The sequence below is a fragment of the Labeo rohita genome, chromosome 2 (assembly GCF_022985175.1).
Source record: "Labeo rohita strain BAU-BD-2019 chromosome 2, IGBB_LRoh.1.0, whole genome shotgun sequence".
In the NCBI taxonomy this organism is placed as follows: Eukaryota; Metazoa; Chordata; class Actinopteri; order Cypriniformes; family Cyprinidae; genus Labeo; species Labeo rohita.
In genome coordinates this window covers 31,731,134-31,743,618 of record NC_066870.1, presented here as the reverse complement: position 1 = coordinate 31,743,618, position 12,485 = coordinate 31,731,134, and the positions used below count along the sequence as shown (strand labels likewise).

Below are 12,485 nucleotides of genomic sequence, written 5' to 3'. Positions count from 1 at the left end.
GTTATTAACCTAATGAACCTTCAGTACACATGCAATAAGTGTAAAACAAGAAGGGCCTCATGAAAAAAGGTGAACATCTCGGTTTTTGGCTGCTTGTCAATACCGCGATATTATAATATTGCGGTTATCGCGACAACCCAGTTTATATCTCATAACTGCGAGTTTAAACACACAATAAGACTTTTCTTCTCAGAATTGCTAGTTTATATCTTACAACTAAATGTTATAAACATGCAATTCTGAGAAAAAATGAATTGTGAGATTGAGAGAGTCGCAGTTACCTTTTTATTTTTTATTTATTGGTAGAAATAAGCTTCCATTCCAGCTGGTCTGTAGTTAAAAGTGAAAAGTTTCTCAGAGCTCTAACATGTCATCATTACACAGTTTGGGATGAAATAAAGTCAGAGCAAATATGCTTTGATATTTTGCTAAAGACATAATAAACAAATGTCTTTGTGTTTGACTTTCTGTTGCATCTCATGTTTGGCACTTATCAAATGGTTAAAAAATGATGGTTATACATGGTACTAAATGGCTGGTATAAATCAACCTAAAATGTAAAATAAAAAGTGTTATTTAATATGGTAAGCTTAGTGCCTTAATTTATAAATGAGATTTGTTTGTTGAGTTTTTGATTTCCATCAAACTTTTAAGCTTGTCATGTAAAGTTTTAGGTTATTTTCTGTTTGGTCAATAAACACTGTTGTGTACTACATTGTTCTTCTGTTCCAGCATTATTTGGAGTTTTCACATACAGATTCTAAATTATAAATACCTCAGTTGTTGCTACACTCATTGCTGATTTATTAATGCATGTGACGTGGAAAGTCATAATTCCTCTGAGAGATGATGTGTGTTTGCCAGCAAGAAATCTTTCAAGCGTTCTTATGCAACAGCAGCTGTGATCCTGTTACAAGCAGCCTCTGTAAATTACCCACAACAAACTTACTTTCTCCTTTTGACTTTTTTCTTTAAATATAAGCAAATGAGATGCAGAATAAATATTTGAAGAAAAAAGCATCTTTGTGAAGGTCAAACTGAACTTCTGATGATGCTGCATTTATCAGCAATGCTTGTCATTTTACATTAAACCACTAGAGGGCAAAGGAGGTCCAGACTCTAGAAAAGTGAAGGAAATATATTTGCATGAATCAATGCATCTCCTGCATAAATGATTTTTTAATTAATTCGCATTAATTCAAAATTTTCATTCTCTGCCCCCTGCGTCTTGCCCTTCAACTTAAAAAGTTCAGTTCAGTTGCTGCCATATATTTTTAAACTTTCAACTTACATTAAACTTTAAACTAACTAAAAATAAAGATAATATACATATACATATACATATACATATATATATATATATATATAAGAAAATGCTGCCATGGCTGCTAATTAAAATTAGTTTAAGAAGTACTAAAATGACTAAATTTAAAAAAAAAAAAAAAAAAAGTAATAATAATAATATAAGGCTTTACAGAAATAATAATAAAATAAGTAAACAACTAAAATGAAAATGGAAATATGAAAATAAAAGAAAATGAAAAATATGAATAAATACTATAATATATTATATACAGTAAATTATGCTATACCATGAGGTATAAAATTCAGTATATTTTAAAATTCATATAATTCAGATAATATCATGGTCGTATATTCAAAAATATCTTAGTATGTCCAAAAAAACTGTATTTTTTGTAAGTGAAATCTATGTCATGATGTGGAAATTACATTGAATAAAATAGCTGACACGACAAGAACAACAGCAGCACAAACACAAAGACATTTGCTGTTATGTGACAGGAGCACAAAAGGTCATAGAGAATTTCACATTAAGTTTAAAAAAAACATGCTGGCGTTTTCCCAGCCACATAACTCCTTATGCTTCTCAGCGTGCAGCTGTTTGCCCATGGCTTGTGCCTCATCTGTGTACGCTTTCACCTCAGTCTCATCTCCACTGATGAGAACACAGACCTGCTTCTGTGCCGCAGGCTTAAACAGGCCATCTGTATCATGTTCCTGCTTTAGTGTTTCTGATTAAAAGCTCCAGAGGAAAGAATGTGTGGGTGTGTGTGAAAATACGGTGAACTGGCCAACAAATGCTCAAAGACACTCATCATCTGGTGCCAATTACACTGCCACCCTGATCTTCTGCACAGGAGCCAACATCTCACATTTGACCCAGCAGAGCCAAAGTGGCAAAGAAGGTGGTATAGTGTTGTTCTCACATAGCTTTACAGGTGTTTCTTCAAATACGGGCACTGTTATGGCCGAGAGATTTGAAGCTTCCCTCCCCCCTTTTTTTGTTATCCACTCTTTTCTTCAATGTGGAAGTAAGCCTATGGGAGGAAGTAAACGCTACAGGGAAATAACGAGAAGAATAACAACGTGCAGTAAACAGTAAAACTGTTTGCAGTCAAACCATTTTGCTCATAATTAAGATAATACATTAAATATGGTAAGATGCACAAGTTTGCAATATCAAGCTTTAAAACAAGCTGTTTTGCACAGCTAAAATTAGCTGGACAAGGATGAGACCGGAAGCCAGACCCATAACATTTACTAATGGATGCACAGGAAAGTACAGGAAAGTAAAAGGTGGATATCAAAGAGTCACAAGAGTGTCTTGGAAATCTTTTCCAAAAAATATTTGCTGATTTTCAAACTTGCCTCTTATGTTTTACACTAAAACATTTGTATGTTTTTGAAATAAGACTCTTATGATCACCAAAAATACAGTAAAAACAGCAATACTGTTAAAAAAATAACTAAAAATAAATGTTGTTATTATATACATTTCTTTTTCAAATTTCAAATGAAAGAAACATGTAATTTAATAAATTTATAGCTAGATTTTTAAATATTCTATATCTGGTAATTTTTGGCGTAAATCAGCAAAATGATTTTAAATGATGGACCGATATTGTTTTTTTTGTTTGTTTGTTTGTTTTTTGGTTTTCTTTACTCATCACTTATCTTATTTTTATTTTATCTTATTCTATGTTCTTCACTGACAATGCTGTCATTAAATATACTAATGTTTGGAAAAAGTTACATTTATGATTTAAAAAATTATAAATTATTTATTTTTGTTTATTATTTATAGTGGAAATCACACCAAAAATAAAAAATCTATTTTTTTCTGCTGAAAACAGTTGTGCTGCTTAATATTTTTGTAAAACGGTGATACTTTTTTAAATTATTCTATGATGAATACAAAGTTTAAAATGAACAGCATTTATTTGAAATCATTTGCAACATTATAAATGTGTTTACTGTCACTTTTGACCAGTTTAATGCATCCTTAATAAATAAAAGTATTAATTACTATCACAAAACAAAACTTTTCAAAACTTTGCCTTTTCTTATAATTCAAATAATCAGAAATTATTACAGATTTTTGTTAAAACTAGACAAATTAAAGAAAACATAACAATTTTATAAATTTTAGCCTTAAATGACAAACCGATATTGATTTTCTTTCATTTTCATCACTCATCACTTTTTTTAATTTTAGGCATGTTCTTCACTGACAATGCTGTAATTAAATTAACATTTGTTAAACAACAAGTTAAACACTAACAAATTAAATTTATTTATTTAGTGTTTAGTGTTTATTGTGGTGGAAATGACATCACAACTAAATAAAAAATCATAATTTTTCATAACTAGATGTTTGCTGACCTTTCACCTAACAAGAAGGGCGCATATCTCATATATACACTGCATCTGCACATTTCATCGCCCACCCCTGAAAACGGTGCAATTTTTGCTTCATTCTGTTCTCAGTTTTTCATTTGACTCAGGTTTTTTTGTGATCTGGTGTTTTTTTAATGCTGGATAGAGAGTGAGTCAGCAATTACAGCGCATGAGTCAGCAGAGGCCAGTGTGACCGCAAACACTCTCCCAAAGGACACTTTCACACACAGCCCAATTCTGTGACTGAACACAACACCTGAGAGAGGGAAACAAGGACAGAAAGAAAAGAAAGAAAGAAAGAAAGGAAAAAAGTGATAGACCAAGTGATCTGACATTATTCTGCTCATTAAAGGAGAAGTTCACTAGAACAAAAATGTACAGATAATTTACTCACCCCCTTGTCATCCAAGATGTTCATGTCTTTCTTTCTTCAGCTGTAAAGAAATTATATTTTTGAAGGTAAAAATTTCAGCATTTCTGTGGTGCTCAGTGAGTTTGAACTTCCAAAATGCAACATAAATGCAGCTTCAAAAGGCCCTAAATGATTCCCAGCTGAAGAAGAAGGGTCTTATCTAGTGAAATGATTGGTTTTTTTTTTTAAAAAATTACATTTATACACTTTTTAACCTCAAATATTCATCTTGTCTCGCTTTGCACATGCTCTGTGCATTCCGGTTCAAGAGAGTAATAGTATGTCAAAAAGTTTTCTTCTCCAATTTCAAAATCATCCTACATTGCTGTTTTACTTTTTGTAAAGGGCTTTTTAACTTATTTGCACTTTCTCTTTGTAAACACTGGGTCTGTACTTCTGCAGTGATGTAGGACGATTTTGAAGTTGGAGAAGAAAATAAGACCATAACTCTCTTGAACCAAAATGCATGCACATGCAAAGCTAGACAAGAGGAGTATTTGAGGTTTAAAAATATGTATTTTAATTTTAATATAAGAATAGAAAATAACCGTTTCGCTAGATCAGACCCTTCTCCTTCAACTGGGATCATTTAGAGCCCTTTTGGAGCTGCATTTAAACGACATTTTGGAAAGGAAGGAATGGAAATGACGTGATGTGTAGCCAAGTATGGTGAACAAACACGCTCTGCATTTAACCCACAAGTGCACAGACACGTGAACAAACACACACGGAGCGTGGAATTGTGGGGTTCAAACTTCTATAGATTTTATACTGGGCAAACCATATTGAAGTCCACTATCAACCCTAACCCTAAATTACCCCCTGAAAAATGTTTGCATTTACACTTTCAGATAAAAACATTTACTATTTTTTTTTTTTAACATTGTGGGGATGACAAAGGCGTTAGTAAATTATCTGTACATTTTTGTTTTGGAAGTGAACTTTTCCTTTAATTTAAGCCTGGTTTGATTATTTCACTAAAATGTATTGCTTTAGTGACAAGAAAAACATTTATAAGTTCAAAATTAACTGCAGAAAGATTATTATAGAAAAAAAAGCATTTTCGAAAACGGCTCAAAAAAATTCAAAATGGCTAATTTTTTGAACGGAATGAGACATTTTCACCAAAAGTGTCAGTGGCAATTTGGACAAGAAAAAAACAAAAGCTGTTTTTTGAGTTCAGCAGCATTGCCAATGTCTAAATATAACAGACAATCACCCATCTAAGACACCACAGTGTACGCTCTGGAGTTTTTCATAGATCCCTAAAATAAGGTTTATCTCAGAGGCAGACCACTGTGGATTTCAAATGACTTGTCATTGTGGATCGGCCTACTGTCATTCATTCATTTACTCGAGCAGTGGAGCGGCACAGACTATGAAAATCCTTTTGCTCAGGAGGACAGTGAAGATATGAAAATGAGCTTTGAGAACTGCAGTCTTCTGAGGACTGTTGCCATGCCAACAATCTAATGCTTGAGTTGATTCACAGAAAAAAAGCCTGCATGCTCACTAGTTGTAATGCTGCAGGGGATACAGTAAGATATAAGTTATAGGTTTATTTCACACGTTATAAGCATACACAATCCAAAAACCATTCAAAGATCATTTTAGAAGCATTGTGAGCTCTATCCAGGGTGCTGAAATACGTTACTTCGTATATATAGATATATGCATGCCAGGCAGGTGCATCATTACCATAAACCTCTATTTAGTCTTCATTCAAATACAATTGATTCAAAGGAAGTGTCGGAAAGGCAACAGGTGGGCCACGGTGACGAACAGCTTCCGGCATCTGGAGACCGAGGACAGACGACGCTGAGCGTGACGTGCGCTGATGACGCCTGCACAGCAGCAGCACTGGCGTGTTACGCGGTGACATTTTCCGGTACACCGGTGAGTGAATCTAATCGGGCTACGGGAATCAAAACAAATGATAGTTACAAAGCCTTTTCCAGATTCTTTTTAACCTCCACTTATCGGGAACCGGAAAACAATGGTCATTACATTTACCATCACAACAAAATAAACAGGTTATTGTTAGACTACAGTTCAGGTGAACTCTACAGCCACTAAGGTGCGCAAAGCAAAGAGAAAACTAAAAGGCAAACACTGCTTTGAATGGGTTCTTTATTCAATTAGTAGACAAATAACACGTTTAAAAGCGTTCTTTTAAACATTTATGGAATATAATTCACTTGTAAACTTATTTGTCTCCCAAAGCTCCATGACCAGCCTATTAGCGTCCACACCAACTGACTGTAACATTTCTGTTTATAAGCTTTATCATATAAACAAAAAAGTAACATTTAATATTTTGATGAATCTTCATATTTTAAGATTTAAAGTCTGGGTCTGGGATAAGGGTAATCATGCATATTAATAAAATATGTAAAATGCATTTGAAAAGTAGCACCAAAAATGAATGGAGAACGTGTAGTAGATTTAATGTGACCTTAATTTAACAAAAATAAACCTGTTTTAAGGGGGGGAAAAAAACGATTTTAATAAATAATAATTATTTTTTATGTGTTTGAAACAACAACAAAAAAGTGAGCAAATGACATCATTTTCATTTTTAAGTGAACTATTCTTTTAAATGCATGTTAAACGACTGGATAATTTTTGAAAATAATATGAAAAATGAACCCCAAAGTAAAAGATTTTCCCAAAATGTAAATGACGGAATTTTAGTTCCCAAAAGTGAATAATCCATTTATTATTATTATTATTTTTTAAACATGTATTTAAATGGATAATTAAATAATAAAAAAAATACAATTCTGTTATTTGCTCATGTGGGCATTTTTTGTCCTAGGGGTTCTTTTTTTTATTGAAATATAATATTTTGGAAATTTTTGATTTGTCTCAACATCACAAATGAACCCCTAGGACAAAAAAAGTGTCCAAAGTTGAACAAATGACAGAATTTTAGAATTTAATTTTAATTTTTAAATGCATGTTAAAATAAAAAAATTCCAATATATAATTTTAATTGTTAATTTTAATTTTAATTTTTAATTTAATTAAAGATTTCAAATACATGTTAAACGAGAATTTGATCATTTTTGATGATGAGGCAGATAAAAAAAAAACCAAATTATTATATTTTAATAAAAACATGAACCCCTAAGACAAAAAAAAAAGTGCCCAAAATTGAGCAATTTTCATTTTTAAGTTAACGTAAACAATTGGAGAATTTTTGACGTTAGGACAACAAAAATCTCTACAAATTTTATATTTAAATAAAAATGAACCCCTAGGACAGAAAAATACCCAAAGCTGAATAAATACACATATATTCTCTGTAACAAAATGTAAAGGTACAATAAAGGTTGCAGTATAAAGTTGTTGAAATTCAACTGAGCTCCATAAATAAAGTATATCTTGCAATCTTTTCCTCTTTAGCTTCCCAACCACAGGCTTTCCAAAGCAACCCCTGAAAACCGTGCGTCACATACAAAGGACCGACTGCAGAGCGCATTTCAGTATTTCCTCTCGCCATTTTCAGTTTTCGCCTGATGGGGCCACCCTTGCACCTCTTGGTGTCCCCATCTCTCTCTCTCTCTCTCTGTTTCTCTTTCTCTCTCCTAAAACACACACACACGCCCGGATGGATGACTTCACTGTTCCGCCCGGGTTTCCTTTATGATCGCGGGATCTCCCGTATCTTACAGCAGACTTCACCCGACCGCTGATGTAGTCGTACACTCAGCCGTGCGCGCTCTCGCTCTCTCTCTCATTCTGCACCGAGCACTCCAGTCCGTTTGGAAGTTGGCGGTGCGAGGAGTCTGACAATTACGCGCGGGGATATCTACGCAAAAAGCAACAAGAAGTGCACTTGTTTTGCGGGGATAGTTGCCATATCCACCGTAGCTGCCTATCTATATCAGTTTTATTAGCGCCTTCTGCATCGCCAGCCCGTCCTTCAACAGTCATGTCCGAGGTTCTGCCCTACGGAGAGGGGAAAATGAGCGGATACGGAGCAGACAACGATGTCAGTCAGATGTCCTTCAGCTGCGGGCTGCAGGACACCAACTCGTTCTTCGGAGCGTCGCAGGCGAAAAGACCTCCAAAACTTGGACAGATCGGCAGAGCGAAAAGAGGTGAGAATGTTAAGAGACTTGTGTTTTCTCTCACTTTTTCTATGTGCACCACAAAAAGAGATGTTACGGAGATGTTCACATTCATTGCATGGGAAAAAATATGCAATAAAAGAGAATGGTGACCAGAGCCATGTCATTTCGTAACATTTCATAAAAGAAAGCCATACGGGTTTGGAACGACATAAAGTGGATTACCCATTTAAATGCATTTTAAACGAATGGAATGGAATTTTGACGTTAGGACAATTTGACATCTGTAGAAATGTCAAACTGTCACCAGTCTCCGTCAGTATGTCCAAATATGCTATTTCATGCATCCTGACTGAATAATGGCTTTGGTTTAGGTGATACTGTTACGCATTAATGTGCATTTTAACATTTGAATGCATTTGTGGTGTTTTGCGTCTTGTTGCGCAGTTTCAAAGCGCGCACATGGTAGATTGCCGAAGTCTTGACATGAGCTGTCTTGTCTTCTTCTTTCCAGTGGTCATCGAGGACGACCGAATAGATGAGGTGCTGAAAGGCATGACCGACAAATCATCACCGGGCGTTTAAACCCGCGCGATGCCTTGCAGACATTTCAATTTTTTATCACCGATTCGAAGCACTTGTCGATTGTGCATGTGAAGAAGACTGCAAAGAGATGGAGGGACGGTGGCACGACGCTCGAACCACGAGGAGACTAAACTAAAAAGGGAGACGGAATTTCCTTTGGGGTTTGCTGGCAATTCTCCAAAATAGACGACATGGAAGCTTTGAGGAAGATGTCGGAGATGTTGTTGAGGCTGCGCGCTGCGGCTCTGTGAATAAAGCTGGATGGACTTGCCATTATTATTCCACGACTATCATCTTCCAAAAGCGCTGTAAGCAACACAAAGTTCAACCGAAGACTGAACCGCATCTTACGCTCTGTTACTATAGATGTACAGTATCTTAGCTCAAAGACCTTCCCCTTAATACACGCACACACATACACATATATGGATCTGCCTTGAGCGTCGACTTCAATCCGACTGCTGCTTTTAGAGACATTTTAGATCTCACACACACAGACATTGAGCTCCCATAATGATAAACGAACTCTATGTACGGATGGTGCAATGTGAATATTTTCTTTCGCTATTTTGCATCATATTCTTTTTCAGAAACTGAGAATATTATCATACACATGCCCACAGGTGTTGAAGCGTGTAGTCTTTGAAGCGTCGTTTGGTGATCTATTGTTTTGCCCTTCACTGCAGCTGATTTGCGCACCTGCGCCACGGATTCACATCATCATCAGTACAGCACAGAGGAACATTGTGCATTACCACATCTTGTAATTAACCCAACATGAATGCATTTCGATTTCTTCCAAGCCTAAGTTTTATACATTTTGATTTTTTTGTCATCAGCTCCTCACTTTTTTTTTTTTTTTTTTTTTGTCGTGTCCATCTCTTTGCATGAACTTTCACTCCGGTGCCAACAGAGGTGCCACCATGAATCTTACCCGGCACGCTTCTTTTTTAAAAAAAAAAGTCATATTTGTATTTTTATATCTAAATATTTGTTATTTAAAATGATATGCTAGTATGTCGTCTTAAAGATTCATCAACAATGATGTTTATATTTCAGAGAAAAATCTTTAGACAGGGACGAGAGTATAATTCAGTTTGGTTGGAATGTTTTTGTTTTTTAAGAAAAAAAATCTTGATGAATGAATGTTTTTGCACACACACACACACACACATACACATCTGTGTTGAACTACTGTTATATGGAAATCGTAAACTGTGACTTGAGCTTTGTTGATGAATTTGTTAGAAAAATGGCGATATTAGAAATCTACTGCACTGTTTACGAATATCTTCAAATAACTTCTTGTTATTTGACAGGTTTTTGGACATTACGTTTTTTTGTTGATTTGATTTTTTTGCTTTGTTTTGTACCATTATTCTAAAGAAACTGACTATGGTTTGTTGTGCATGAAACCTTAATACTTTTCAATAATGGAACATCGTTTTATTAAGCAAAAAAGCAACAAAAAATGTCATGACATTCTAAGAATGAATCATTGCATATTAAAATACCATTTTCACTGTATTTGGTGAATTAATAAATGGTGGAAGAACATACAGATGTGCTTTTCTGTCATCATTTGATTGCATTAAACAAGACACAAATACTGATTTTGAAGTCATCATAACATGCACAGCCTGCTAACGAACCCATCTGCATTTAGAAACAGGCCTACTAACAAACAAGGCACAAATACTATCCATCAGTTGATGAAACAAATATGTCCACATTTAAAAAATATCCCAGAGCAGTTTTAAGTGACCATATCGAGCTGTTGTCGTCAAATGAAATATTAATGTTTCAGTATAATTCATGTCAGGATGGTTGTATCTTACCGTGGAGCCCAGAAGTGCAGTCTTCTTTCAGCCTGTCATCTCCTCTCAAATCTTGGATGGAAGAGTATGTATGGAAAGAGTGTTAAAGCACTCCAGGACTGTACTTCCCAAAGGACGCAGTGAAGTTTGGCACCAGCTCTGATGGCCATGTAATCACACTCCGAGTGATTCAGGCTAAGCTCACACTCATGACAGGGAGATTGTTCTTGTGGCATAAGGCCCTGTGAAAGCTTTGAGCTCTTTGCTGTTACATTTACTTGAGGATCTGCTGCACATCAACATAAAACAGACATTGGAAGATTGGATGGATTTTAGGCCTTGATGGAAATCATTTGACCATTTCCTTTAAATCTTTAAAGGGACAGTACACCCCAAAATTAAAAGTCAAGTCTTAAATTTCTATAGTGCTTTTGCAATATAGATTGTGTCAAAGCAGGTTCACAGAAATATCCAGCAAAACAGCAGAACCAATTATAGAAACTCAACTATGGAGACAGTTCAGATTCTCTAAAAGTCAATAGTTCTTATTTTTTAGCTCAGCTGAGTGTTTATCAGTTTGAAACATTCAGTTTGAAAGTTCAGTTCAGCTATAAAGTAGTTCTACCAAAGGAGGCAAAGACATTAATGAATTAGAGTCAGTTTATGTTGATTCAGTTTCAGTCCAACACTAGTGTTGATGTTTTAGGATTTAAAAAACAGTATGATTTTCTTCTGTGAAAGTGTTTTTTGTCTTGTCCATACAAAAAAAGTCATTTGGGTTCAATTTTGTTTTTGTGTTTTGCAGAAGAAAGAAGAACATTTGTGACCCTGGAACACAAAACCAGTCGTAAGGGTCAATTTTTTGAAAATCAAAATCAAAATATTACACTGATAAATGGTTTGTTAAAGACATATTTGTCCAAATGAAGTTTTTAAATCTGAGGATGCAAAAAAAAAAAAAAACATCAAAATATTGATTACTTTAACCAAAAAGTTCTTAGCTATGCATATTACTAACCAAAAATTATGTTTTGATATATTTACGGTAGGAAATTTACAAAATGAACGTGATCTTCAATATCCTAATGATTTTTAGCATAAAAGAAAAATTAATAATTTTGACCCATACAATGTATTTTTGGCTACTGCTTCAAATATACCCATGCCATTTAAGACTGGTCCAGGGTCACTTATAGGTTTGGACCAACATGGGTGAGTAAATGATGATAAACTGTTGATTTTGGGGTGAACTTTCCCTTTAATCTATGATCACAGCACCTTAAAAACATGCTAGCTAGACCTGGTGAAAAAATAATCATGTTAGTGGTTGTTTTCTCTGGTGAGGTTGGACATTTTAAAGGGACAGTGCACCCAAAAATTCTATCCCTAATTACTCACCCCTGTGTCGTTAAACCCTTAACCTGTTCATCTTCAGAGCACAAATTAAGATGTTAATGATCAAATTTAAAAGCTTTCTGACAACTGACACTTTCAAGGCCCAGAAAGTTAGTAAGAACATCGTTAATATAGTCCATGTGACATTAGTGGTTTAACCATCATGTTGTGAAGCTATGAGAATACTTAATGTGTGCAAAGAAAACAAAATTAAGAAAGGTCATACAGGTTCGGACTGACATGAGGGTGAGTAAATGATAGCAGAATGTTTATTTTGAGTTGAACTTACCCTTTAACAGAAGATGTCATACCTTAAAATCATGCTAGCTAGTAAACAGACCAAGTAACAACACAATTGGGATGTTAGTGGTGATTTCAGACTCGTTTTTGTATTGAGGTTGTTCATTTAAGCTGAATATTGTTTCTGCACAGCTTGGATAGAGCCACATGCTGCTTCCTGTTTACACCAAACACTCTGAAATGCAGTTAGATTTTACAGCA

At 34.8% G+C, this 12,485-nt stretch overlaps 1 protein-coding gene across 1 annotated transcript; it reads left to right on the top strand.

The window, feature by feature from the left end:
* The first annotated feature begins 7,727 nt into the window (after window positions 1-7,727).
* Window positions 7,728-10,331, top strand: camk2n1a (calcium/calmodulin-dependent protein kinase II inhibitor 1a). The gene is made up of 2 exons (XM_051129661.1): window positions 7,728-8,217; window positions 8,702-10,331. Exons 1-2 carry the CDS (start codon window positions 8,049-8,051, stop codon window positions 8,770-8,772), a joined length of 240 nt encoding a protein of 79 aa, XP_050985618.1. The 5' UTR covers window positions 7,728-8,048; the 3' UTR covers window positions 8,773-10,331.
* Window positions 10,332-12,485: the final 2,154 nt, after the last annotated feature.